Source organism: Cryptotermes secundus, unplaced genomic scaffold, assembly GCF_002891405.2.
Source record: "Cryptotermes secundus unplaced genomic scaffold, Csec_1.0 scaffold317, whole genome shotgun sequence".
Classification (NCBI taxonomy): Eukaryota; Metazoa; Arthropoda; class Insecta; order Blattodea; family Kalotermitidae; genus Cryptotermes; species Cryptotermes secundus.
The window spans coordinates 490,801-517,257 of record NW_019742557.1 but is presented as its reverse complement, the minus strand read 5'-3'; the positions used below and the strand labels follow the sequence as shown (position 1 = coordinate 517,257).

At 38.7% G+C, this 26,457-nt stretch overlaps 2 protein-coding genes across 4 annotated transcripts in view; one reads left to right on the top strand and one right to left on the bottom strand.

Annotated features, from left to right (window-relative positions):
- Nucleotides 1–1,883: 1,883 nt before the first annotated feature.
- Nucleotides 1,884–6,324, bottom strand: LOC111873339 (zinc finger and SCAN domain-containing protein 2). The gene is made up of 4 exons (XM_023867982.2): nucleotides 6,030–6,324; nucleotides 3,910–4,047; nucleotides 3,663–3,829; nucleotides 1,884–3,480 (listed from the first exon to the last, which is right to left on the bottom strand). Exons 1-4 carry the CDS (start codon nucleotides 6,165–6,167, stop codon nucleotides 2,505–2,507), a joined length of 1,419 nt encoding a protein of 472 aa, XP_023723750.1. The 5' UTR covers nucleotides 6,168–6,324; the 3' UTR covers nucleotides 1,884–2,504.
- A 74-nt stretch (nucleotides 6,325–6,398) lies between these two features.
- Nucleotides 6,399–26,457, top strand: part of LOC111873338 (cyclin-dependent kinase 11B) — a 40,258-nt gene continuing 20,199 nt past the window's right edge. Inside the window, exons 1-6 of one of the 3 annotated variants that reach the window (XM_023867980.2) lie at nucleotides 6,399–6,639; nucleotides 7,543–7,702; nucleotides 8,642–8,745; nucleotides 11,826–12,110; nucleotides 14,004–14,212; nucleotides 22,955–23,011. In XM_023867980.2, coding sequence (XP_023723748.1) covers nucleotides 6,521–6,639; nucleotides 7,543–7,702; nucleotides 8,642–8,745; nucleotides 11,826–12,110; nucleotides 14,004–14,212; nucleotides 22,955–23,011 — 934 coding nt within the window. In that variant the 5' untranslated portion in view covers nucleotides 6,399–6,520. Of the gene's footprint in view, nucleotides 6,640–7,542; nucleotides 7,703–8,641; nucleotides 8,746–11,825; nucleotides 12,111–13,976; nucleotides 14,213–22,954; nucleotides 23,012–26,457 lie in introns of all 3 variants that reach the window. The other 2 variants (XM_023867979.2, XM_023867981.2) reach the window with 2 other exon arrangements.

Genomic DNA, 26,457 nt, shown 5'->3' with positions numbered 1-26,457 from the left:
CAGAGTACAACTGATATGGGTGCTGGGGCATGAGGGTATTGCTGGAAACGAAATAGACCAGTTGGCCAAGACTGGAGCTGAACATTCGTTCATAGGACCTGAACCAGCCTGTGGCATCTCTATAGAAGTCGCCAGAAAGGCAATCAAGGGCTGGACAAATATGAATCACAAGAAATACTGGGGATCCTTGACTGGACTCATGCAAGCAAAGGGACTCATACAAGAACCCTCAGCTAAAAGACCGAAGGAACTGTTGAAGTTAAACAGGAACTAGCTACCACCCATTGTAGCTAGTTCCTGTTTAACTTCAACAGTTCCTTCGGTCTTTTAGCTGATGAAGTTAAACAGGAACTAGCTACGATGGGTGATAGGACTACTTACAGGACACTGTCACCTTAAAGGACACCTCTTCAAACTGGGACTAAGTGATAGTCCCACTTGCGAGAGGTGTCAAGAAGAAAATGAAACAGCCACACATATCCTGTGTGAATGTGAGGCCTTAGCTTATTTAAGATTATGTCACTTGGGTCAATACTTCATGGAACCAAGTGACTATTTCGATGCCCCCATGTACAAAATCCTGCGGTTCATTCGAAGCGCAGGATTGCTGAGGGGATAATCAAAAGGGAAAGCACAATAGACCACTGTAGATCATGGTCCAAGGGCCGAGAAGCCCCAGCCCTTATACATACATTCAGACATACAACTTCGCCGAAAAGTGGTGGTCGCTCGGTCTGTATAGTTCGCTTGCAGACAAAACCACAGAGTTTGAGGAGTTGTTAGCCCAACCCCCAAGTGGTGATCCACCCCTTGTCGACCATCCACGACTGCTTATTTAATATATTCGCAGCTACCCTCCATACCTGGAGGGCGTCCCACACCATGGCAACAAGGGACCTACCTAACATGGATCTATGCCACCCAAGGATATAAAAAAAACTGCAGATTTAAAACTGCATTGTATGATAGACCAAACTGTGCACACCTGATAAAGAATTTAAAGGGTTAATAGCTCTGTGAAATATGTACCTTCTCTTGCGCATGACACTACTTTAATTACTTAAGTCATCAATACTATCCAGTTGAGTCTGAAAATGGGGGAACCATGTTGTATAAGAATTTTAAATTAAGTAGTGTATTTTGTTGGTCAGCACTGCATACAAGAAATAACAAATAATTTCACTATTCCACTCATTTCAGTTAGTGTGAGGTGGTCTTTTACATTCTATTCCAAGACTCCAGTTTTTATTCCCTTTCAAATCAGTTATGTGCATAACTCCACCTTCATGATGATCTGCAGAGCACAGTGCCCTCTCTTTTCTGGTTGCCCATAAATGCTTGTAAAGTGATAACACAAACATGACAAATGCTAGAAGGAATTTACTTTCTCCTTCCAATTTGGTCATTCATTTCTCTTATTGTAAAAAATGTGTACGTACTTGTATACTGTCGTCTAATTAAAAATACAGAACATGTCCAACAATTACAGATGTGCTAAAATAGTGAACACATATTGCTGGATATATTACAGGTCACATACTGTAATAAAAGTATCTCAAATCATAATAAACCCTTGTATGATAAATACTATTACTAATACCTATACGTATGCAGTTTTACTTATCAGTATACTCTGACTAAAACATTTCTGAACCTGTCATATTTTGAGCAGCTAACCTGTTTTTTTTTTAATTCGCTTAGTGGGGGGTGGAGTCCAACTGGGTCCACTCGGCACAGCGACCACTGATTGGCCTATTGTAGCCTGCCCCGGATGATTATGATGGAGAATTTGGTGGAATGAAGATTGGCAAGGGAAACCAAAGTGCTCGGAGAAAACCAGCCCCAGGGCCACTTTGTCCACCACAAATCCCACTTGACCAGACCTGGGATTGAACCCGGGCCACCACGGTGGGAAGCCAGTGACTAGCCGCTTGAGCTATGGCGCGGCCAGCAGCTAACCTAACGAAGGAAAGTTCCACGGTCTAATGAAATCTCTGATATGACTGTATGGCTCTAGTAACTTTCCAAAGATATAATTTTTGTCTGTCAGAAGATGCACTCTCAAAGGTGTTTTAGATATACAGTACTTTTATTTTTTACAGAACCAGCCATTTATAGCTGAATGAGCAGTTATAAATATATGCTCTGGTATACTCTAACACATGGAATTTGTGCTCACACACTGAAACCACAATCTTATATGCATGAATACTTTAAACAAAACACTGCACTGCTAAATCCTGGTTATAAAAATAATTAAAATTCATGGATCATACTTTCTGAACTAAATTATGTGTCATATTACTCCGAATATAAGACACATCTTACTCATATTTCCCACTGGAAAATTGAGGTGCTTCTTAAATTTTAGGAATGTGCACCTTTCTAATCTTTCTAAAACATATTCAGAAACTGGATGTGTCTTATATTCAATGTAATATAGTGTATTAAAAAAATGCATATAAAATAAAAGATAGTCGCACAAATTAAGTATCCCACAAACTTTAATATTTGTATGCATTTGCTGATAGTTTAACTGGTTCTGAATGTGGAAGCAGATTAAGTGTTTCTATCTTATATGAAATCCTGTTAGAAAAGTCCAAGCGAGAAAATGGCACTTCTCCTGGATGACCCTTCATATGTTTAGTTAGACCATTCCTTTGACCAAAGCTCATTCTACACATTGTACAACGATAAGGCTTCTCACCCGTGTGTGATCTCATGTGTTTCGTAAGATCATAGCTTTGCGCAAATCTTTGTCCACATTCTGTACACCGATAGGGTTTCTCCCCGGAGTGAGTTCTCATATGATTTGTAAGTATACTGCGACGACCAAAATTATTGCCACAAACAGCACAGTGAAATGGCTTTTCTCCCGTATGAGATCTCATATGCTTTGCCAGTGTATCACTTCTACTGAAATTTTTACCACAAACCGTGCAAAGAAAGGGCTTTTCTCCTGTGTGTATTCTCATATGTTTATTGAGATTACTACTCACACTAAAGCATTCACCACAAACAGAACACGAGAATGGTTTTTCACCAGTGTGGGTCCTACGGTGTAATAGTAAATGTTGTTCATAAGAAAAGTTCTTGCCACAGTCCTGGCAAAGAAATCCTTTCTTTTCTCCTCGTGTCCTTGGCTTTGTTCTTTTCACAGCTTCCTTTCTTTTAATTCCATGTTGTACAGAATCTGTTATCGCTGAAGATTTTTTATTTATATTAGAAATATCCAATTCCATAGCTCCAACATTATTTATATCACTCCCCCTAGAAGACAACACACCTTTATATTTTGTTCTCACATTTTCAAGTGGAGACTTCCTTGGGCAATTTTTATTGGCTTGGTTGCCAGTTTTAGAATGTATACATCCTATTTTTGTCTTATCTTCTGATGTTACTTCTTTTACCGAAGAGCTAGGCTGGGTATTTTTCCACTCATTGCTTCCATCTTCATGGACAGAAACCAGAGGATGTAAACTGTAATGAATATCAAGATTAATTTCAGACTGTAATACTTATCCAAAGTAAACTAAAATTAAACTCCAATGCAATCAATTATATAACAGTACAAATTACTGAATTGTGAGTCCATAGAACAAGTTAGAACAAGTTAGGTATGAGTATTCAAAGAAAATTGTTTTTATTCAATATAACCCAACCTTATTTCCCTCTCATTTTCTGACTGGCTGCCAAAATCATCACCAGAGTTGTCATCTAGTACTTCATCTTTTACTTCATCCTTCACTTCATCTTTTACAGCTGTATAACCCCAGTTGTCTCCACTGTCATTTCTGAACACAGAATGAATGATTTCAGGTTTGCTGTTCTAAAAAATAAAAAGATAATGTTATCCATACATTCATAGCTAAATAAAAATAATCACTTCAGTGTCCTGTTTATATTTACCTGAACTTGGTGGGATTTCAGACACTGCCGTAACGTGGCATCTGCACTTTCACACTGCAGTTTAAAATTGTATGATAAGTTCACCAGTCGGGAGCATCTCTGACATACCTGGCCTGGCAGGCCATCATCAGCACATAGCTGAAAGAAATCTTTATCAGTATTTACCTGTAACCGTACGTCCCTCGCCAAAATTATTTAATTAAGGGAATTAACAACCTATGCATTGTTTCACGCCCTGAGAGACCATCCCGGTACCGTATAGTTGTAATTCAACTATTGTCCTCCTTAGGCTTAGGGTGTCATAAACCCATAAACTGACCTTGTGCGAGACGGGCCAGGAGGGGTCTTGGGTTCCCTGCTCAAGTGCCTTGAAGACCTACAAAGGTTTATGGGCATCTCGAAAATAGGAATGTCGGACAGATGTCGGGCTAGACGCTAGACCCTTGGCTTTCTCTTGTTATTTTCTTGTTTTGTGTTCAGCCCACTGTGGGACTTGTAAAGAGAGGGCAGTCAGTTATAGGGAGTGGAGGAGGATGGTTGGTTAAACGTAGACAGAAATCAGAGAAGTGTTTTACAGTAGGGGTAGCGAGTAGGATGGATGGAGCAGCTAGCTTGCAGGACAATGTAAATGTTGATCATTGAATGAAGTTTTAATTAAGACTGCAATAGATGGTTTGTTCTGGAGACCCTGACTCATTAACCCCAAAGTGTGTTCCCCTCCCATCTCCGAAGCACCCGTACCCCTGAGATAAAGAACTCGAGCTCGAGCGACAGTCGTGGCAGATGTACGTCGGTGGGCGGCTACATATCTTGTCTACTAAAATCATCATAAATTTCACAATAATAATAATAATACTGTCACATGTTCGGAATCCAGAAGAGATACTTCCATGGAAATGCTAGAATAGACCGCTGCATAGGAAGTAACAATAGCGATATTGTAACCCTAACAGTGTGCCGTTGCGTAGTGAATGCCAAATCTCCCCGGAGATGAGTCTCCACGGTTATAACGAGGATTCATGGCACAGCAATGGCCAACGGTATAAAAAGGGTTAAAGGTATTTGCAAGATCAGTCGGAACCTAGGCACCACACGATATAGTTAAAGTCCAGCATTGGCCAAGGTTCAGTTGAACAGCAGTTAAGGTACTGGATTGTATAAGGTTAGGAGTAATTGTTATATGGTGGATTGTGTAAGTGTAGAAGCAAAGCACAATAAAGATTCGCTAAATCCGAGACCCACGTGAAGTTATTTGTCACGTGACATACCCAACACATGACAATATTATACCACCACTGATATGTTGCACTGTATTCCTAATCCTTCATAAATATAAGCACTGGCAATTCAAGGATAAAAGATAACACAAAGCTTCATTTGAAGAGAAAATTAATAACTAATAATTGTTACATTCTGCACACAAACCTGAGAAGTTTTTACTGCTGACACTGCCCAATACTAACATTGCTCCTGATACAATTTTCTGTTGTGCACTTCAGGGAAATCAGTACAGGTGCTGGGGTAAAGGGAAATTTATAAAAGAAAGTTCATATTAAGCATGCATTACACATTCCAAACATGAACTCTTACATAGTCATTAAATATTTAAAGAATAACTTAAGTTACATTATTAACTTTCAATCAAGCTTCAAAGCATTATGGTATGCTTGCTGACTTTTATGGTTAGACCTCTACAAAATTAAGTCCCACCAAACACATTTTCTTCACAGACTAAAACAAAACAGCTGGGCCTATAATATAAAACAGCGACTTCAATTAAGCACAAGAGTTTGAGAATTAACCAACTTCACTGGAATATATATTGTTCTGCAGCCTCTTACAAAACTCTGTACCCAGTACTTTCAGTACTGTTTCTTAAAACTCTGAACTCAATTACCAAACCGCATACATTGTGCAGTGTAAGTTTCTTAACATTTCATATCCCTATCAACATTACCACCACAACCTTGTAAATAAAAACACGGCTTACACTCTAATAATTATTAGACATTGATTACAATCAATGTCATCAAATACTCAGAAGTATACATATTCCAATTTAACCTTAATATTTTCGTGTTACCTATCAATGATACAACTCTATTAAAAAGTCAACAAACCTTCAGAACTGGAACAAAGTTCATTATTTTAGCAGAGAGTGAGGTTATTGTATCTTGTACTTGTTCACGGAACAGTGGTGCTAGGCTTTCTTTCTTTGCCATACATAATCGGCATATTTCCCGAAAATTTAACGTCATTTTAAACGTACAATTTATTTATTTTAAAACCTTACATCAGAATCAACAACACATACATTGTCAGGGGCAATGTATTCCACATTAGCACCACACAATCCACACCATCCAAATTGCATCTTGGACGGTTACCCTATCCAGTTGTTACATTTATTTATCTAATCATGCAGCCAGACAGCAACGATCGTCAACGATGTTTGTGTTGTAATCCGAGACGTTTGCCGTTGAATTCGTGCAGTTCTCAGCATGGTCCCGGTGGTGGTTGTGTATTATGGTTTACGTATAGAAATGTTTCGCGTTGTGCCCTAACCGAATTTGGATATATTTGTTTCTGACAGAACTACAACGTTGAAGCAATGTCAGAATATGATGTTTCGGAGATTGAAGCAGAAGATCAAAGCGAGGATGGTGAAATTACAAAGAGTCCACACAAACATTCACCAATGCAACTTTCGAAAGACGATACAGCATTCAGGTACGTTAGGTTAAGTTCTTGGAGTGTTCGAAAACATGTTTCATTTCGAGAAAGCAGTCTTATGGGATTTGGAACCGTGTATATGTGGTGTTAACCGACGTTTCGGAGGAACGTATCGCCCCCATCTTCAGGGTAGAAGAAAAAATATAAGAAATCTGCAAAGCGAAGAGACCGTGAGAACTGGTAAAACGGTTAACACCACATATACACGGTGCCAAGTCCCAGAAGACTGCTTTCTTCATAGTCACCGCCGTGAAAGCCTCAAATCTTACATGTTTCATTTCATTTAATTTCATTTTTATTATCATTCAACAATCCATACATACAGGTATTACAACCATTTGGATAGGGAAATTGTCGGATTCTCGTGCGTATCTTTACAGAATACGCTGTACCACCCTAATATAGGGGGTTTGTCATCTGAATAATATTTTGTGTAAAGACAATGAAATGAATTGTAATTACATCTATATATATAGATGTAATTACCATTCATTTCATTGTCTTTACACAAAATACAACAAATTAATCAGCTACATATTACATGTACACACTTGATGAATCAAAAGACATAAATTCATCTACAGAATAAAAGGAATGTTTCAGCAAAAAAGATTTTAATTCCTTTTTAAATGAGTTAAAATTTTCCCTTTGTTTTATTTGATTGGGGACCTTATTATACAAACTAATTCCCATATTTATCACACTTCTCTTAAAAAGATCTGTATTACACTGCTATACATGAAAATTTAATTTTTTTCATGTGTTATAATTATGAATGTCTGAATTTATTACCATAAAAACTTTGTATTTTTTTATAAAGCATGTCACCTCCAATATATATATATATATATATATCATTGTCCTTTGTGGAAAAAGTAATTTCTAATAATATGTTTGTAGCATATCGGAAGAGGAGGAAGATGCTGATGATACAGCAGATTCGTTGGATATAAAACCTCCCCAAGCATCTGTTATACATCACCACAAGTCAAGCTCATCTCGCAGTGGTAGCAGTAAACGAGATAAACATTCAGACAGAGATAGTGGCAGACGTGAACATGTAAGTTTATCTAAAATGCTTGAATAGATGTAGAAGATCTGGTTAGTATGTGGAGTAAATGGCAGCTCCACTGCTCTTTCATACCATTTATGCTCCACAGTATTAACTGCTTAGCTTGGAAGCATATTTCTTAAGGCAATGGATCTTCACTATATTATCACATGAAAAATAATGGATGCAAGAGTTTGGACACAGCACAGGGTAACTAGAGAAATTGTGCATGTTCACAAGTGTGTTAAATCATGTGCAATGACTCTCCCACCATTGATGAAGCACCACTGTTTCACTCTTTTCACCTTAAGTGTTTTTAAGTGATATGTAAAAAGTGGCAAATGCTGCTTGCATTGGTTGCAACTTGTCAGCTTGTTCATTTGAAATTAAAGAATAAAGCCTGGGGTGCAGATGTGTCATTATGCCATGTGTAAAAGGTAAATTTGTTCCTTTGCTTAACTAATTAAGCACTATGCCATGAAGGCATATGGGGAGTGGATGTATAGATTCACATTTTCTTCACCTTGGCACTAGTTCGAGGTGAATGGTCGGCTTCACGCCCCAGCCACTTTACCCCTGGGGAAAGAACCCCCAGTACCCATTGGATAGGAGGCTGGGCGGACCCCAGAGCCAGTCTGGACAACTTGGAGACGAGAAAATTCTTGACCCTACCAGGACACGAACTCCGACCCCTTGGTCATCCAGCTCATAGCCAGTCGCTATACCAACTACGCTATCCTGGCTCCCCGTGTCGTGTTGGGGGTGGATTAATGTCAGGGTCCCGTTAATTCAGAAGCTAGTCATCCTGATAATGTAATCATGCCACTCAGTGTTATTGATGATCATAAGTAACTTGCAGTATGTATGTGGGATTTGTTACAAAGGCTCTGAAGAAGGGCTTTAATGTTATTTGAATACCTAAAAGTATCTTCATATTTCTTTGTTTAGATACATGGGAAAGCAGACTCATCTTCTCATAGAAAGAGTCACCATCGAGCGCGGGAACACAGGGAGCACAGAGAGGAAAGACTGCGGGAGAAACGACACCATCGGCAAGTGAATTTACGGCCATGATTTAAGAGTTTTCATGACCAGCTTCTTAATGGGTGGCGCACATCCTGCGTTCGAGTTTCTATGTTAATTGTGTATCAGTTACCAGTATCTTAATCACATTTCACAGATGTAAGACACTGAGGTCAAAACTGGTTGAAGGGATAAATTGTTCAGAAGGATTATGCTGTTAACAGATAGAAAAATCATGTACAGAGGAAATGGAATTGCTACCAAAGCAGTACTGTTGTACATGACATGTTTATATGCAAAGCATAGTTACTTCTGTATAGTTTGTTTGCCAAAAGTTGTCAGTTCTTAAAGCTGTCATTTTGGAACCACATGTTTAACACATTATTGAACTCTTTGTGTTTTGGTTCTCATACTTCCAAAACAGCCATTTACTGTACGTTTAGTCGAGTGCGCAGTGTTTTTGTTATATTTTAATATTATAATAGAACTTAAGAATTTCATTAGGAATATGAATGACACGTTTTTGTATTCCTTTCCCCATGTCATCAGTTTCATTTGAATTACATGTAATTTTCCTTAGTATACTGCAGGAACAAAGTTATAATATAAAGTCTGGTCCATGTAATTGAACAGCATGGGACACAGCATAAATGACTATGCTGCACTGTGCATGAGCTCTACATGATGCTTTCCTGCATATAGCGTATGCAATATACTTGTATTAAAATTGTAACAAGAAGTCCTGGTAAGTATTAATCATCTGCTTTCCTTTGATATTACACAGATTGCATGGAAAATGGCACCTCCGACAGTTCTTCATTGCCATGAGAATATATTTATTAAACTGTTGCCTAGCAACAGTAAGGGGATACATGATCCCATCCAGTCCAATAAATTGCTGCTGTTCCTTGCCAATGCAGTGATTTGTGGTTCCGAATCCTGTGGGACACTTGGCCATATTTTATGGTTTGACAGCTTTGGGAGACTTTACACCATCGTTATACTAAAATTTGTGATAAACAGACTCTCCTTTGATACAACACGGACTATAGAAAATGGTACATGCTTCAATTCTTCTATCGTATGTATTCATTGCTGCAAGAACATGTTTACCAAGCTGTTACATAGCAACAATAGAAGGTTACATATACAGACACAGACTGATAGGAGGGATTTGTGAAATATGCAACTGAGATGGGCCCATTTGCCATGATATACATACCAAGTTTCATAAGGAATGGTCAAGGCATTGAAAAGTTGACTGGGACTCATAGACAGCAAGATGATCTCATAAGCCTCGTTTAATTTTTTTCAAAATAATGAAAATAGACTAAAAATTATAAATATGTGCTTGTGTATGTATGATAAAATTGGTGAATCAGTGCTTATAATTGATGTAGTTTTATGTACACATATATGTGTAAGATCGAGAAGGGCTGGAATTTTGAAAACATCAGTGTATAGTCTGTGCTGATGATGTTATGTATTAAGCAAAGATTTAATACCAAAAATACAGAAACTCATATTACACTGTAATAAGGAAGTTGGTCTAGAAATAAAACAAAATAAAATTGATTACATGTTAATGTCTTGTCTCCAAGATCATAATATATAAGATCCAGTAAATTCCACACAATGCAGTAAAAAGTAAGTAAAGCTATCCCTGTAACAGGCTGTGAAGGCCCATAGGGTTGTGAGACATTAAGGGTCCCACATTACCTTGACAATCGGCTCAAAGATGGCGGTAAGGTTGTCAGCCTTACGCACCGACCGCACTTTACTCCCCAGGAAAATTATTTAATTAATTCCTGGTACTCATTTCTGTTAGAGGCTGAGTAACCCCCAGGGCCTAGTGCGGCCGGAAGGATTAGGTCAATTGAAAAAAATCCAATGACCTCATCGGGACTTGAACCCATGGCCTTCTGGCTTGTAGCATAGTGCCAAACAATGCAGTATGGTTCAGATACTTGAGAATCATAGTAACAAACCAAAATTATTTCCACAAAGGAAGGCACTTGGGGAATATCTGCTACCATTCTGTTCAAAATCTTTCATTTTCCCATTTCGTTTTTGAGAGACGTGAAGATTAAAATATGCAAACTGAAATTCAGCCGTTTCTTTATTTCCACATGAAACTTTGTCTGTCGCCCTAAGAAAAAATGTAGTATGAGGGCATTAGAGGAAATAGTGCTGAGGAAATATTTAAACTTAACAGAGAGACAGTAACAGGAGGACAGAAAAAATAATGCAGTAAGGAACTTTATACTTTACCAAATATTGGTATGAACAGATTAAAGCAGATGAGATGAGTGGGACATGTAGAGCATGTAGGCAAGATGAGATGTGTACAACATTCTAGTTGGAAAATCTGATGGTAAGAATCACTTGGAAGATCCAGGCATAGATGAAGCATAACATTTAACTGGATCTTCGTGAAGTAGGGTGTTATATCATGTGAATTCATCTGGCTCAAGACAACCAGTGGAACACTATTGTGAATAGTAATGAACTTTTCATTTTTGTTAAAAGTGGGTAATTCGTTGACCAGCTGAGTGACTCTTGACTTCTCAAGGAAGGAGTCTGCTCCATTGGGTTGTACATTATATTGTTATAGACAGTCTTGAACTCTGCTTTATTTTTAGGGATTTAGTAGATATTATGATCTTGTCCTGCATTTTGGTGACAAGACATTAACATGTACTTAATTTTTATTATGTTTATTTCTAGACCAACTTCCATATAGGCTGCACCATAGCTCAAGCGGTTAGTCACTGGCTTCCCATCACGGTGGCCCGGGCTCGATCCCGGGTCTGGTCAAGTGGGATTTGTGGTGGACAAAGTGGCGCTGGGGCAGGTTTTCTCCGAGTACTTCAGTTTCCCCTGCCGAGCTTCATTCCACCAATTGCTCCACAGTCACCCTCACCTATCATCTGGGGCTGGTACAGTAGGTCAGAAGTGGCCGCAGTACAAGGGACTTAGTCCCACCCCACTAGCAATAAAAAAAAAACTTCCATATTACCATGTAATAAGAGTTTTTGTATATTTGATAAAGTAGCTAAGAAAACACATTGTCACCGATATATGTGTAATGAATTACTTTTACTGGCAGGGAGCGTCGTGAGGCAGCTGCAGCAGCCAGGGAGAATAAACGTGATAGGGAGCGTGAGCGGGAACGAGATCGTGAACGTGATGTTATCAGCAGCAGTGGTCGTGAACGTGATTCTAGAGGAATAACGGATGGTGGTTTGGGAAGCAGAAGTAAAGACAAAATGTCAAATGAGCGTGGGGAACGTGTGTTGGAGGATCTGAGGGAGCGACTGCTAGACAAGCGACGAAATGAAGGTCGAAGTGGAGGTGCAGGAGTTGGTGGCGGTGACACTGAAAGAGGCAATGGGTAAAGCATAATATTATTATACTGAGAAAGATTTGCTCCTGTAGAAGCCAGAATAGTTCATTTGGTTCTACTAAGCTGTTGACTCAAAGACCAAGAAACTGTTTGATTTGTGGCAGTGGGAAGAGATTTCTCTTTTTACAGCATGCAGACTGCCTCTGGAACCATCCAGCCTCCTATTCAGTGGGTTCCAGATTCCCTTTTCCCAGGGATACAGGGGCCAGAACAGATGACCAATCACCTCCATCTACTACCAAGTTTAAAATTCATGGAATTATGCCTCCAGTCCCTATGTATCTTATTTAAACATAAGAGTGGATCATATTAAAAGTACATTGATGATTATGCAGTGTATGTGAGATTGATCAAATTGATGCAGCTATTTATTTAAAAATACATTTTCTTACATAGGTAGCTTCAGCACACACAACTTCAAAGTTTGTACTTGCACTTCATTCGAAGCGCAGGATTGCTGAGGAGATAATCACAAGGGGAAGCACAATAGATCACTGTAGGTCACAGTGCAAGGGCCGAGAAGGGCCACCCCTTATGCATTCATTCATCCAATCATTCTTCTGAATTCATCCCATCCAAAAATTTATGTATGCTTGGGAGTTGGGGAAGATCATTTGAGCAGAACTAATCAAACAGAAATTACAGGATACTAATCAGTTGCTCATGGAGCTGAGCCGTTCTTGAGAAGCTGCCAATTGTGCAGCTACTAAAGAACTTCCCAGCATTTTATGGAACCCGAAGGTTCATTACTGTGTTCACAACAGCCCTCCACTGATCCCTATTCTGAGCCAAATCAATCCAGTCCACCATCCCATCCTATCTTTCTAAGATCCATTTTAATATTGTCTGCCCACGTATGTCTTGGTTTTTCCTTCTAGCTTTCCCATCAGTATCTTTTATGCATTCCTCATCTCCCCCTTCATGGTACATGCCCTGCCCATCTCATCCTCCTTGACTCGGTTGTTCTAATTATACTTTGAGAAGAATTCAAGTTATAAAGCTCCTTATTATGCAGTTTTCTTGAACCTCCCGTCACTTCATCTCTCTTTGGTCCAAATATTCTCAACACCCTGTTCTCAAACACCCTCAGTCTATGGTCCTCCCTTAATGTCAGAGACCAAGTGTCACACCCATACAGAACCACAGGCATAATTATAGTTTTGTTTATTCTAATTTTTATGTTTTTGGACAACAGATGAGAAGACAAAAGGTTCTGGACTGAATGGTAGCAAGCATTACCTGAGTTCAGTCTCCTCTTAATTTCCTCCTGAATCAGGTTTTGATTTGTTATAGTTTTTCCCAAATATCTGAACTGTGCCATATTTTCAAAACATCTGCCTTGATTTTGCCCTGCATTTCGGTGACATGACAGAAAGACATACTTAGTTTTCTCTGTGTTTACTTTAAGACCGACCTCCTTACTAGGGTCATTTAAAGTTTCTTTGATTTTGTTTATGGAATCTATTATCACCCAGTAGATTCACATCATCAGCATAGACCCACGGCTGATGTGTCCCATTTAATTTCAGTCCCACCTGGTTTTCCTGGACCTTCCTAATGGCATATTCTAAAGCAAACAGACTGTGCTGTAACAGGTCCAGAATGATGGAAAGAAGCCTGGAGCTACCAAAAAGCTAGCATGTTGGTTAAGTTTTAGCCATCAGTTAATTCAGTTTTTGAACCTGGGTCCTTCTTCTGGTTGGTGGTTCCATAATTAGAGAGAATCTTTTAAATGTGGCTTGAATGTTTGTAATTTAATAATGTGTTCACTTCATTATCCTCCCTTCTTGGCTAGAAGTAGTGAGAAAGCAAGCAGTGGCACCTAACCATGGCATAATCAATGTATCATTTCAGTCACTTACTTTCGCTGTTATTTCCCAGCGGTGGAGGCACTGGTGGTGGTGGTGTCAGTGGTGGAGGAACAGATCGAAGAATAAAAGTGGAGCGGAGAGAACGAGACAGAGAACGTGATCGTGAAAGAAGGGTAGTAGAAGAAGAAATCATTGCAGTTACTGCACCAAGAGAGTCATCTCATGAGAAAGCAGAACGCTTGGAGAAGGAGATGAGAAGGGAACGTCTTCTAGAAGCAGGTACGCTGTTTGAGTAAAGCACTGTTTTGATCACCTTAAATAAACGGTTTTGCTCATTACAGATTTCTGCGTAAGGTTAAAAACTGGAGACTTGAATATGCTATCATGACATTTTTATATGTTCTGTTCATTTAAAAGCAACTTGATTGAATTCCACTATTATTGTTATTATTGAAGTATACATTTTTATCGTTATAGACTGGCTCTGAAGTTGTTTTCATGGAGAATTTTTGGAAAATTATGTTTTTTTCATGTAGATAATTATTGGTCTTTATAGATGACCCACATAAAGTGGAAATGTTGAAGGAAGAAGATTGGTCTCATTTAAAAGCAAGAATATGTGGATTGTTATGGCCAGTGTAATTGGAAACTGGAGTTCTAACTGATTAATATTGACAGGCATTTATGGAGCACTTTGAAAATAATAATGATGTAGTCAGTCCTGCACAAATTCAAAGTGCCAGGTTGCCACGGTGTTTAAAATATTCATGATGGTATCTAGAATTTTTTCTCGGGTTTCTTATTGCTAGTGTATGAACCATCAAAGATAATGAGGAAAATCTCTCACCCCCAATTCATTTTTAATCTATGTCTTCTTTTGTCCCTTGTTGCTTTCCCATCCCTTTTATTTGTTAACCTTATTATCATTCCTGTATCCCCTCCTTTCTCCTCCTTCATGTTACATTTCCTTCACTTCTGTTGCCTGTTCTTCTGTTTCTCTATCCCTTTCATACCTTTACCTCCTTTTTCCTTTTATATTTACACCTTATCAGCATTCGTGTCTCCATATCCTAGTGATGGCAGAATGTGGTTTATGGTTTTGCCCTTTATTAGCAATGGTAGAAGACAGTTTACAATGTTTCTGTGTCCAAGCAGTGGCATGGTGAATACTCCCAGAGGACATGTTACATATATGTAGACATTTCAGTTTTCCTTTTTAGGCATATATGAGAATGTTTTTCAATTCAAGATGAGAATTTGGAAAAATGTCAAGAATTGAAACAGGAATGAGAATTTTCTCCAGTATACCTGTTTTTTCACTGTAATAATTTGTAACACTGGCAGTTTTTGACAGTGCACTGAGTGTACTACCATATTTACCTTAATGGAAGCTAAGTCTGAATGTAAGATGACCGTGTTATTTTATTGGTTGATTTCATACTCTTGCTACAAGTATGTGAAAGAAAGTGGATATCAGAAAATATGTTACACATGACATTTATTGAGTTCCCTTCACGAAATCACTGGTCTTTGTTAGTTTTGAGATTCTCACAGTGGCTAACCATGAAGAGTGCTTTCTTCTCTGTAGCACCCTGGCTTCACTACTGCCCTGGCTGATGTTAGAATGTGGTCCCCTTCCAAGATCCATTATGAATACAAGCACAATAGATCACTGTGGTCACGGTGCAAGGGCCAAGGGGGCCCACCCCTTGTACATTCAAGAATACCCTTCTTTCAGATAATCCTTAAAACGTTTATTTACTGTAATGTGTAGTTATGAGGTCATCACTCCCAGTATGACCAGAAAGTCGGTACTACCTGCATGAATCTGATCTAGAATCCATTGCTAAAGGACTTTTAAATGCATCAGGCACAAACATTCTTTATTTTGTCAACAATACTGTTAGTCTTGTGTTCAAGACAACTTGTAACCAGTTCCCCATCAGTTCATTTAGTTATCCATTCCATAGTTTGACAATTGATCATTTGTTATATAGGTACCTGTGCCTTATACGTAGTTTTTCAGTTTATTATGACATGCCAATAGTTTCAAGTTGTCTGCCACCCCCATCAACATTGCAGTCAGTTGCTTCTTTTCATTAATGTTTCCATGACAACAGATTGTTCACCACTATTATTAATGTGTAATTGGATGGCATATCAGAACACATTGCCATGTTAGCAGCATTGCCTCAAAGTGCAATTGTAACTTAATTTGTATACACCAGCCTTGATTCACTTAAATTGAATCTCACATATGTCTCTATCATTATGTTAACAAAAAATGAGGAAATAACTCACTTGAGGTATTTTACAATTATTCTGTTTGAGGGCATTATGCATCATCCTGTTTTTTACTTAAAGCAACATTTCAGAGACTGGATTCTGTCTCTGTTGTCAGGTAAAAGCATACTCAGTTTGGCCACTAGTTTGGAGCTAGTCCATATCTCTGGACAGCAGCACCAAAGTCATAGTCAAAGTTATGTTACAACCTACGTTTGGTTGGCCAGTCTTGGAATAAAGCACCCATCTGGGGCTTACGACAGATTTTTATTACTGTCAGACAGTTACAAGTTTGTTGATGTGGAGTGCTGTCTCTGACAAGAGGATTGGTCTGCCATTTACATGGCTGTTGGTACTTGTCAGCACAGTCATTCTTAGGTCAGAGTCACGGGAGACTTGTAACCATATTTTACGGTCCCAGATTTAACACCCCCAACCTGGGGAGTCCAGGTCTCCTTATTTACATCCCCCAGGAAGAGGATGGCTCAGTTATACCCCCAGACATTGGGTTCCCTTTTCATTGCCTCCTACAACTCTGACAGCAGCACCAACACGATATAAGATATATAAACCAAGCACAGCATAAATCTTCTTCAAGAGTTAAGACAGGCATTAAAAACGTTAAAAGAACTCCACACACACATGAGGCCTAGCACCCATGTCCGTGCACAGTTTCACAGCTGTTGCTAAAATGAAAGTACCATCAGAACAGAAGTCATCACTAAAGAGACAAAATGTCTGTATGGCATGAACATAAAAACAACTTTCACACATAATCTGCACTGGATGGAGTTGTAGTTTTCTGACTTCTGCTGCAATAATGGGAGTCCGGAGGGGGGAAATGTCCAAGCTGTGTTGACTGATCAGATGATCTGCCAGAGACATGTAGGAGGATTCCTTGTCATTATCACAGACTTTTAGATCTTATTTACAGAGGTATTTTGTTTTTTATTCTAGCTTGTTTTTGGGGGCAGCTCCTATGTTCATGTGAAATTTTTACAGGTCTTGATGTAATAGACATTATGTAACATAAGGTCACAGAATAATGAACATTTTGAAATGGAAGGTACAGAATATGAATCTGTGCACATTTTCCTCTGGCGCTTCACTATGTTAGAAGGGTTTATATTGTAACGTGTTTTGTCTCTAAAGACGCCGTTCAGATTGTTAATTGGTTTATTTAACAAACTACAATCAATTATAGCACAGTTGCGGGTTTACACAATTTATAAACCCTACACAATAATCTGTTCAGTAGCCTTCGCGTATGAATAACTCAGGAGCTATCCAAGTCTCTCCGAATTACACGCTCCCAGTACCTTCTCATACTATCACGTCTAATCACACATTCTGGTATTCTTTCCGCATTCACGATTCACTCGCTATAACAGACCTCGGCGACAACTACATTTTTAACTCCTTTCAGCAGCTGCTATGTTTTAACTCACTGGTTAATTGTTACTCGCTCTATAATCACTAATCATTCAATAGTGTTCGCTGCTCCTTATTTAGCCTCGGCACAGACAACACAGAAAACAGTTGAGTAATCGGTACCGCTGTTGCCTGACGCCTTGTTTACCGATTGCCTAGCAACAATCATTGCACGGGCTGCCTTGTTGCCTGATGTCATGTTTACTGGTTTTGCTAGCAACGCTGTCAAGAGTTGTTTACTGCTCTGTAGCAACAAGCGTGCTTCGGCTCGGCTCACTGCGGCTCTACTCGGCATGTCACCGCGGTGGAGGGGGTGTTTACCGAGCAAAGCATCATAATGGAAGAAGTGGGTGTATGTGATGTCACTCGCGAGACCACAGAGTTCATGTGACCCCTACTTCCCGTTGCGCCATCCACGTCACACTGCTCCCTTCTAAAGGTTGTCCGTCCCGAACAGCCTAACGGTACATCCCCATTCCTTTCTCTTCCCATTGTCCATTCTCCAACCACTACGTCCACTCCTTCTCTAAGACTAGCTCGTCTCAAGCAGATGTAGCAGTTGGATAACGGACAATGGGAAGAAAAAGGAACGGGGATGTACCGTTAGGCTGTTCAGGACGAACAACCTTTAGAAGGGAGCAGTGTGACCTGGATGGCGCAACGGGAAGTGGGGGTCGCGTGAACTCTGTGGTCTCGCGAGTGACATCACGCATCCCCACTCCTTCCATTAGTACACAACGCTCAGTGGGTGCCCCCCTTCCCCCCCAGTGACGTGGTAGAGTAGCTACTGTGTTGTTGCCAAGGGATACCGCGGTTGCTACACAGCAGTAAAGAACTCTCGACAGCGTTGCTAGCAACAGCGGTAAACATGACATCAGGCAACAAGGCAGCCCATGCAACAACTGTTGCTAGACAGTCGGTAAACAAGGCATCAGGCAACAACGGTACCTATTACGTAACTGTTTTCTGTGTTGTCCAGCAAACATTATTCAGGTATGATTATTCAATGAGTGATTACAGAGTGAGTATTGAGTATTGAGCCAGTTACTAGAGAGAGAGTAACCAGCCAGTTGCAGTCTAGCATTCGCCGCAGTAATTGTGAGACTGTGAATTGTGTAAATGTGAGAGCGAATGTGCAATAAATTCGCTATATCTAATACAGTGTGAAGTTACTTGTCGCGCGTTATATACCCAACACATGACAATATATATTACTGGTCTAAGGCCCTCCATAAATGACCCACAAGAGATACTTCATTAGATTGTTATTAATCATCGTCACCAGCATCAGCAACTTCACAGTTCAGGTTTGTTCTGCCTCCATTTGAAACTGGTCATTCAGTCTCTATTTAGGCCATCCACTTAGTTTTTTGTCCTTTTGGTTCACATTTCCATGCTGTCTTTTGCATTCTTGTCATGTGATCTTTCCAATTATTCAGTCCAACATTTCATTTGGACAATCTGAATAAAACTTTCTTGTATGGTAGGGATACCAACCTTCCACACAACCCCCCAACCTGGAGGAGCACAGTTTTTTTTTTATCAGCATTACCTTCTCTTGGACACATTTTGTCTCTGCGCTCTCTGACCCCCATCTGCACAGGTTTATTGTTGTTTGTTCTGTCGAGAAATAAAAATGTTTTGTTATAATTCCCAAATATGGTATCTGAAGTTTCAGTCATTGAGGCAGGTTTTTAAATTGCAGAGTGAATCTGAAACCCTTTATGAATAGGGTGTAAAAGTTGGTACCCTGTAAGTCCCGAAATTGTCCTAAAGATGAATGTAAAAGTCATGCTTTATTATAATATGTTTTACTTCATATTGAGCCAACCAACAACAAAAAATAGATGAGATAATCTTCAATGAGAAATATTAAATATACTCGTATTGTTTTTTTCAGGGAAGATATTTCTGTCATGTAATATTTTATAGTTTCTTTTCTTTGGAAGACTATCATATCCAGGTACAGATAAACAGCTCAAAAGTCAGTCTGATGTTTATCCATGCACAGAGCAAAATAATAAACTTAGATATAGTTGCATCAGTTCTGTGTGATATATATAGAAACCTTTACATTTTTATATTTAATAGCAACATGTCCTTTTGCTGAGTCAAAATGCTGAAGAACAAAGAAAATAAAAAATGTATAGTTATGAATTCCAGGACTGCCATGTAAGTGTGTAATGTAAAATAACTTCATTTACCACATATATTCGTATCGCTGTTAACTATTTCCTTTTGTATGGCTTTTTTCTTTCTTTTAAAGAATATAATTTGAAGGTACTACTTTTCATCAGCTGCCCAGTTTATCACTAAATAATTGAACGTTAGGTGTAGAGTTCATGCTGCCACAATGTTATTTTATATTCCATAGAAGAATTACTTCAATAATCTATATACTGTACCTTCCCAAATGTCTGTTACCACGTCAGATTGCAGAACACCATATCAAGGGTCCCAGTATCACTCCCACTCCACAACTTTCCACAGTCAACATGTTGCTTTTATTAATGGTGGTATTGTTTATTTATTTGTTCAGTGACACTCGGTAACTGAGACTATGATTGAATCACTGGAGAACAGTGAATACTGAATTGAAAAGGATGTGGAAGGAAGTAATTGTGGCCAAAGTTATGATACTATCTTGACATTTGTCTGGAATGACTGAAGAAAAGCCTCAGTCAGGATAATCATTGACTCAGCCAAGATTCAAAATGGGCACCTTTTAGATACAAGTTAGAAGTGATACCACTTGAGCCAACTTGCTGTTACAAAATAAAAATAATGATACACATGAAATTCACACTCTGCCTCTAAAATTAATAATTAATGTCCCTCTCTGGTTTGCATATTAGTCCTTAATTTTGATACTTGAAAAAGATGCTTTGTTATAAAGATGATTTTTGTCTTTCTTAATGATTATTAACAGTACACTGAAAGAAAAGTTTGTATGTGAAATAATTTATATTCAAGCAACTCAAGCTATTATTTCAAGTACACTGCTTATCATGTAGGAATACAGCAGACCCTCTTCCATTGCAGATGCAGTTATAAACATGAAAATAAGTGTGAACAAACATTTGCCAAACATAGAAAGTTGGTTTTATTGGACAATACAGCATGTGACTACACTTTACAATTCATTATTGCATGCACGCGCACACACACAGACACACACACACACACAAACACACGCTGGTGTCCACAGTCACACCTCCACTAACCGTTGCTTGGTAGTCGCTACCAGTGGCGAACATTCCCCTTCCTCTGGATTCCCAAACTATCCCCAGCCTCAGCTGACTGATGCAGTAACTCGCCAACCAACCAACTAACTCAACTCACTCTATTCCAATTTGGTTAGTTTTATTCAGCACATATAGGAGTGTAAACATTTAGTTGATATATTTTTCCTGTTAACTTCGTCCCATGTGGATTCACTAAAGCGCACTGCTTGCAAGAGATGTATCCCTAGTATTGGCTGAAGGTTTGCTACATATTACTGGAGCTACATTTTTGGAAAGAAAGTGTGCCTAGAAGAAAGGTACTTACTTGTGGACAGGGGTTGTCATTCAAAGAAGAATATGATATGTTAGCTACAGGAAATTCCTGGTTATTTGACATTATCTGGCATGTATGGGGAATGTGATTTGCCACGTATGTGAATTTGCTGGTTGCATGAGAAAAACTGTCACAGAAACCCATACAAAGTAAAAACATGTTTTCACTTTGGTTCTTGTGTGAAAGTCTTCCTAAGCAACATAGGAGATTGATGGGATGTGCTGTCAGTTAGCCTCTGTTGTAAGGGTACCTGCGTATGGCTGGATGACAGCGTTGTAAATAGTGTCTGGGAGAACTACTGCATGACAGGTGAACAAATGTGCATTACAACTTTGTTTTTGAAGGAATCTTTTTATTGTTTGTTATGCTTCTTGCATGAGAATTCTGGAAGCTTGGATACCAAATGACTGGGAGTTTATTATATTAAATATTTAATATCTTGAGAACTTCAGTAGAGGGAGAGGCCTTGTTGAGAAGCTACTGGTTACTCAGCTAGTTAAGAAGTTCCTTACCTTTTATGAAACAAAGGTTCCTTAATGTGTTTACAGGAGCCCATCACAGGACCCTAACCTGAACCAGATAAATCTGGTGCATAGTCTTATGCCTTGTTTCTTTAAGGTCCACTTTAATATATTTCTTCCATCTAAACTAAGGTCTCCCATGTGGTCTCTTTCCTTTGGGTTTTCTGAGTAAAATTTTGCATACTTTTCTCATTTATCACATGCATGGTATATGCCTCTCTGTTTCATCCTCCTTGATTTGATTATGCTAATAATATTTGGTGAAGAATACAAATGATGTAGCTCCTCGTTATACAGTTTCGTCTGACCTGTCATTTCCTTTTGTGTAGGCTGAAATATACTCTCCAGCAACACTGTTCTGCACTTATGCACAACATTTATAATAACAAGGTGCAAAAAATTATTTTGTCATTCCAAGATGTTTATACATAAAGACCGAATGCTCTGTATCATGAGCAATTGAGAATTATTAATTATAAGATTCAATGGAAAGTTAAAACATTTTTCCATCTTTTGTAAGTATTGATGTTCACTGTTATGAGCATCATTTTTATACTAGATACCCTTAGGTTTTCAGTTGGTGCATTTATTTTTCGTCATAGGATATGAAACTACTAAATGTTGAAGATTACTGTCTTGTGGTAGATAGATAGTATTATTTAAAAGGAACCTAATGTTGCCTTCTACAGGAAAAGCAACCCTGAAGATGGTAGCAGCAGGTTCCTCTGAAACATTGGTACCTACCTACGAAACTACACATCGCATCACAGATGACAGTAATTCTCACAGGCTTCCTCATGAGAACCTCAGATCTTGCTCATAAATGTTGAATATGAAAAAATCATCCAAACCATGGAGTTCATGTACGAGCGTACAGAAAATGTGCCAAAAAACTGTTTGCACAACGTTAGTAGTTCTCTGGTGACTCAAGTTCTTGGTCACAATACTTCATATGATATGTATGAGATAACGAAAGAGAGGTGGCTGAAACTAATTCTTTCCTCAGCCTTAATTGAACCTCCTTTCAAATGTATAAGAATTATGTACTTCATGCCTGCGGTTCATATATGCACACTGCATGTTAGAGAAGGGTTGATGGTCAGGTCATTTTTAAAAGATATGCTAGGTTGCTGAAGTACCAGGTAAAGGAAAAGTCCAGTACTGTAGGAGTTCAAGAAAGAACTCTGCTAGGAACTTCAGGTGAATGTTTTTGTTTACGTTGTTCCAGAATCAAACCACCTGGACGACAGTGACGATGAATGGAAGTTCGAATATGGAAGTCCTTGTAAGCTGAAAGACACAATTCTTACATTTTTATTGAATATTTTGGGATCATTTTAATTACATGGAATACCCCAAGATTAATGTATGCTCATAATGTCATGGACATTTGTATCCAATATTTACTGTAGTAAAATCCGTGGTTTCTCCCTCTAATTTCGTTTTTATGTTCAGTGCCAGTTATAATGTGAAACTGCACTCATAGTATTTATCCCAAATCGAACACGTGGAATGTTTTGCCTTTCCACGCACATGTGTATAACATTCTTCTTCTAAATTTCTGTCCTTTATACATAAATATCTTCCTAAGTTTAAATGTATTATACTATTATGTGTATCTGATTTCTGGATTTTTTTGGCTGTGAAAGTGTTCGAAACTAAATGTTTATTTCTAGTGACATCTATTGTAGCAGCTGGTATCAGACCTTTTTATTCTAATCCTTAAGAGTGAATGTTTTTCATTCTTGTATTCATTATGATGATGATTTAAATATCTAGTGACTAAACAAATTGGCTTGAAGCATGTAATGCTTCTGACATGTGTTCAGGAGGTGACCAGGACAATGGTTACCCTGACTGAAGGTTTTTATGGTTTTCACTTCCTTCTGAATCCTTTCCAATTCAGTATTCACTGTTTATTCTACTGTTCAACGCTATATAGTCTGAGCTACTGACATTTTCATTAAATGAACCAGGAGGTAGTGAGGTTAAAGGCAGAGGTGGAGAAAATTGAGGCACAGTACAGTGAAAGTTTGGCTCATCAACAGAGCCTCCAAAGTTTGGTGTTGGTGAACCTCAGAAACTACTTGCAGGAAGCAGAGAGCAGAGGGATGCTCTTGGAAGGGAGGTGCAGTCAGTGAAGGACAAGATAGATACAGCTCATTTAGAAGAACTAACAGATAATGAATAAACAGGAGCTGAGTTGAAGAGAAAACAGGAGCAAGAGAAACTGATGCTGCTCGAAGAAGCGAGAGCTGGATGATGAATACGAACTCAAAAATAAGAATGATGCTGTTGCTCAGTGGGAGTGAAATTATACAGTGGTGAGTGGTGAAAAGGATGCCTGTGATTACCTGCAAGCTCTGGCAATAAAGATGACTGAACAATTAAGAGTTTCTGAAACATTTGAGAGTGGAAAATATTCCATCATCTGATAAAAAGTAGCCCAATCACCGTAGTCAGAAGCTCAGACGAAATGGAGCCGTTGAACTTGCAGAGCAGTTTGCAGTCTGAGATTCAGGTAAAGCAGCCATCAATGAGGAGCAGAGTAGAACAAGATCTGAACTCTTTGCTGCCCAGAAAGAACTTTGGGACTTCCTGGCACAAGTTTTAAATCTTGTCTCATGATATGAAAGGAAAGGAGTCTGAGATCAAAGAACTGCAGCCTGAGTTGTAGCTAGATGAGAGATTTTCAGTTTTGAATCGACCTTCTTCTCAGATGTCATGTTTAGACAAGCTCCTGATATCATCTTCTAAGTGTCAACATGGATCACCTGAAAGTGAAGGGGAAGATGTTGAAGACAGTAGAGCTCCTTCTATAGCCAGCAGTAAATCCAATTTATCAGAATTTAGCATACATATTTCTGTCAAGGATGTTAACATTTTAACTCAAGAAGCCAATCCTTTACACGTCATCCTAGTTACTTCTTCTACATCTGATCCTGCATAAAAAGATTAACATGTGTACCACTTCTGACACCAGTTTTCACCTGATGTGAGAGTGACTGTAGACGGATTTTGGATTGATGACTTGATTTATTGGACTCTCTGATACAGCGCATTACTACACTTTACAGTTCTCTATTAAACACACACTAGTGTCCACAGTCACGTCTTCACTGCCATTGCTTGGTAGCGGCTTCGAATGACTGATGTTCCCCTTCCTCTGGATTCCCAAACTGTCCCTGGCCTCTGCTACCAGCTTCTAACAGCAACAGCTCACAGTGACTGAACCCCATCAGTTCTCTAACTAACTGCTATTGCTAACTGGTTGTGCTTATAACATCTCGGCACAGATTCCATAGAAAACATCTCTTCCATTATTGCTGTATTCTTTTTTTGCCATGAAAACATTCTTGTTTGCGGAGCCATTACTGAGCAATGGCTGTTCTATAGTTGCTCATTTGTTGGTCGTTGCCTAGCAACAGGTCTACATACCACAATGTAATAAAATATAGTTTAGTGAAATCATAACTGACTTCTAGAACTCCCTCACATCTGATAGCATTCTAGCCTTTGGATTGTACACGGTGTACATAATTTTCATTAATTTATAATGGTGCAATGATTTGACTTTTGGAAGGGCTTCCTGAACTGAATGATTTGATGAAAATGTATGAGTAAAATCGAGAGAAATAAACTAAAATTGAAATTAATATTCTAGATTTTTAGAAATTATGCTCTTTACTTCAAAAGTATATTATTAATAATTTAAATTAAATTAATGCCAAGGAAATCCCTATTAAGTACTTTTCCTACATACGCATGAAAGTAGTGTACTAATGAAAACAAATTTTAACAATACAGATGTGTTCATAATAAGTGTATTAAAGATAAGCAGCAGCACGCACACAGGGAGCCTACACAGAATAACACCTGAACAGTGGTGAAAACATGAAGTAGCCCCAGCAGCACTATAGACATAGGGCGGGTAACCCTGAGAATTTTAAATTTTAAAATTTGAAAAAATTTAAAGAAATTTTTAAAATTGGAACTCTAGATTTTAAAAGTGCCAGTTTATGAAAATCAAATTGACATGTGTAGGTTAACAAAGATTTTGTACATATCAGACAGATATCAGCGGGGAAGATTCTGATATATCGAAACCTGTTAGCAAGGGCGAAATGAACAATTGGGAAGAGTAGTGTTTTTTAAATTTTAAACTACGTGCAGTGTAGCAGCTACGTGAGAGTATACACCTGAGGATGGCCGTTTGTGGCCGAAACATGTAGTGTAGAAGAAAGCAAGACGAAAGAACTACAATAAATTGTTGCACTTAGGACGGAGTTTATGTCATATGTCATATACAGATGTGTTCATTTCAAAGTGGAGTGTTAATGGCTATAATCCTTTTCCTAAGCTCTGTACTAATGTCTCCCAGATACATAGTTATAGACTGCTACTGTTTTCCCAAGTATTCCATAATGAGGAGCTTCATTATTTGTACTTTTTGCAAAATATGACGAGGTTCAGATTCAGGAGCTTAGGGCATGTACCTTGCAGGGGGGCAGTACAGCATGCATATTGAGTTTTGGTCACCAAAACCGAAGGAAAAAGACTGCTTTGGAGACCTAGTTGGGAGGATAATATTAAAGGGATTCAGTGGTGGACCCTTCAAACATTATAATGAATATTCAAGTCCATGAAAGATGGGAAATTTGATTATAATTATCTGAGTACTGTCAGCTTCTCAAGTTAGAGTCTTAGTGTTATGCCAACATGTCTGGCTTC

Bases quoted from the DNA above. Each gene is read 5' to 3' on its own strand.
- LOC111873339 (XM_023867982.2), bottom strand. From the start codon at position 6,167: ATGACGTTAAATTTTCGGGAAATATGCCGATTATGTATGGCAAAGAAA. The intron at 3,830-3,909 runs GTAAATATAAAC...TTTATTTTTTAG, and splicing joins TGAAATCCCACCAAGTTCAG to AACAGCAAACCTGAAATCAT. The intron at 3,481-3,662 runs GTTGGGTTATAT...TATTCATTACAG, and splicing joins GAAAATGAGAGGGAAATAAG to TTTACATCCTCTGGTTTCTG.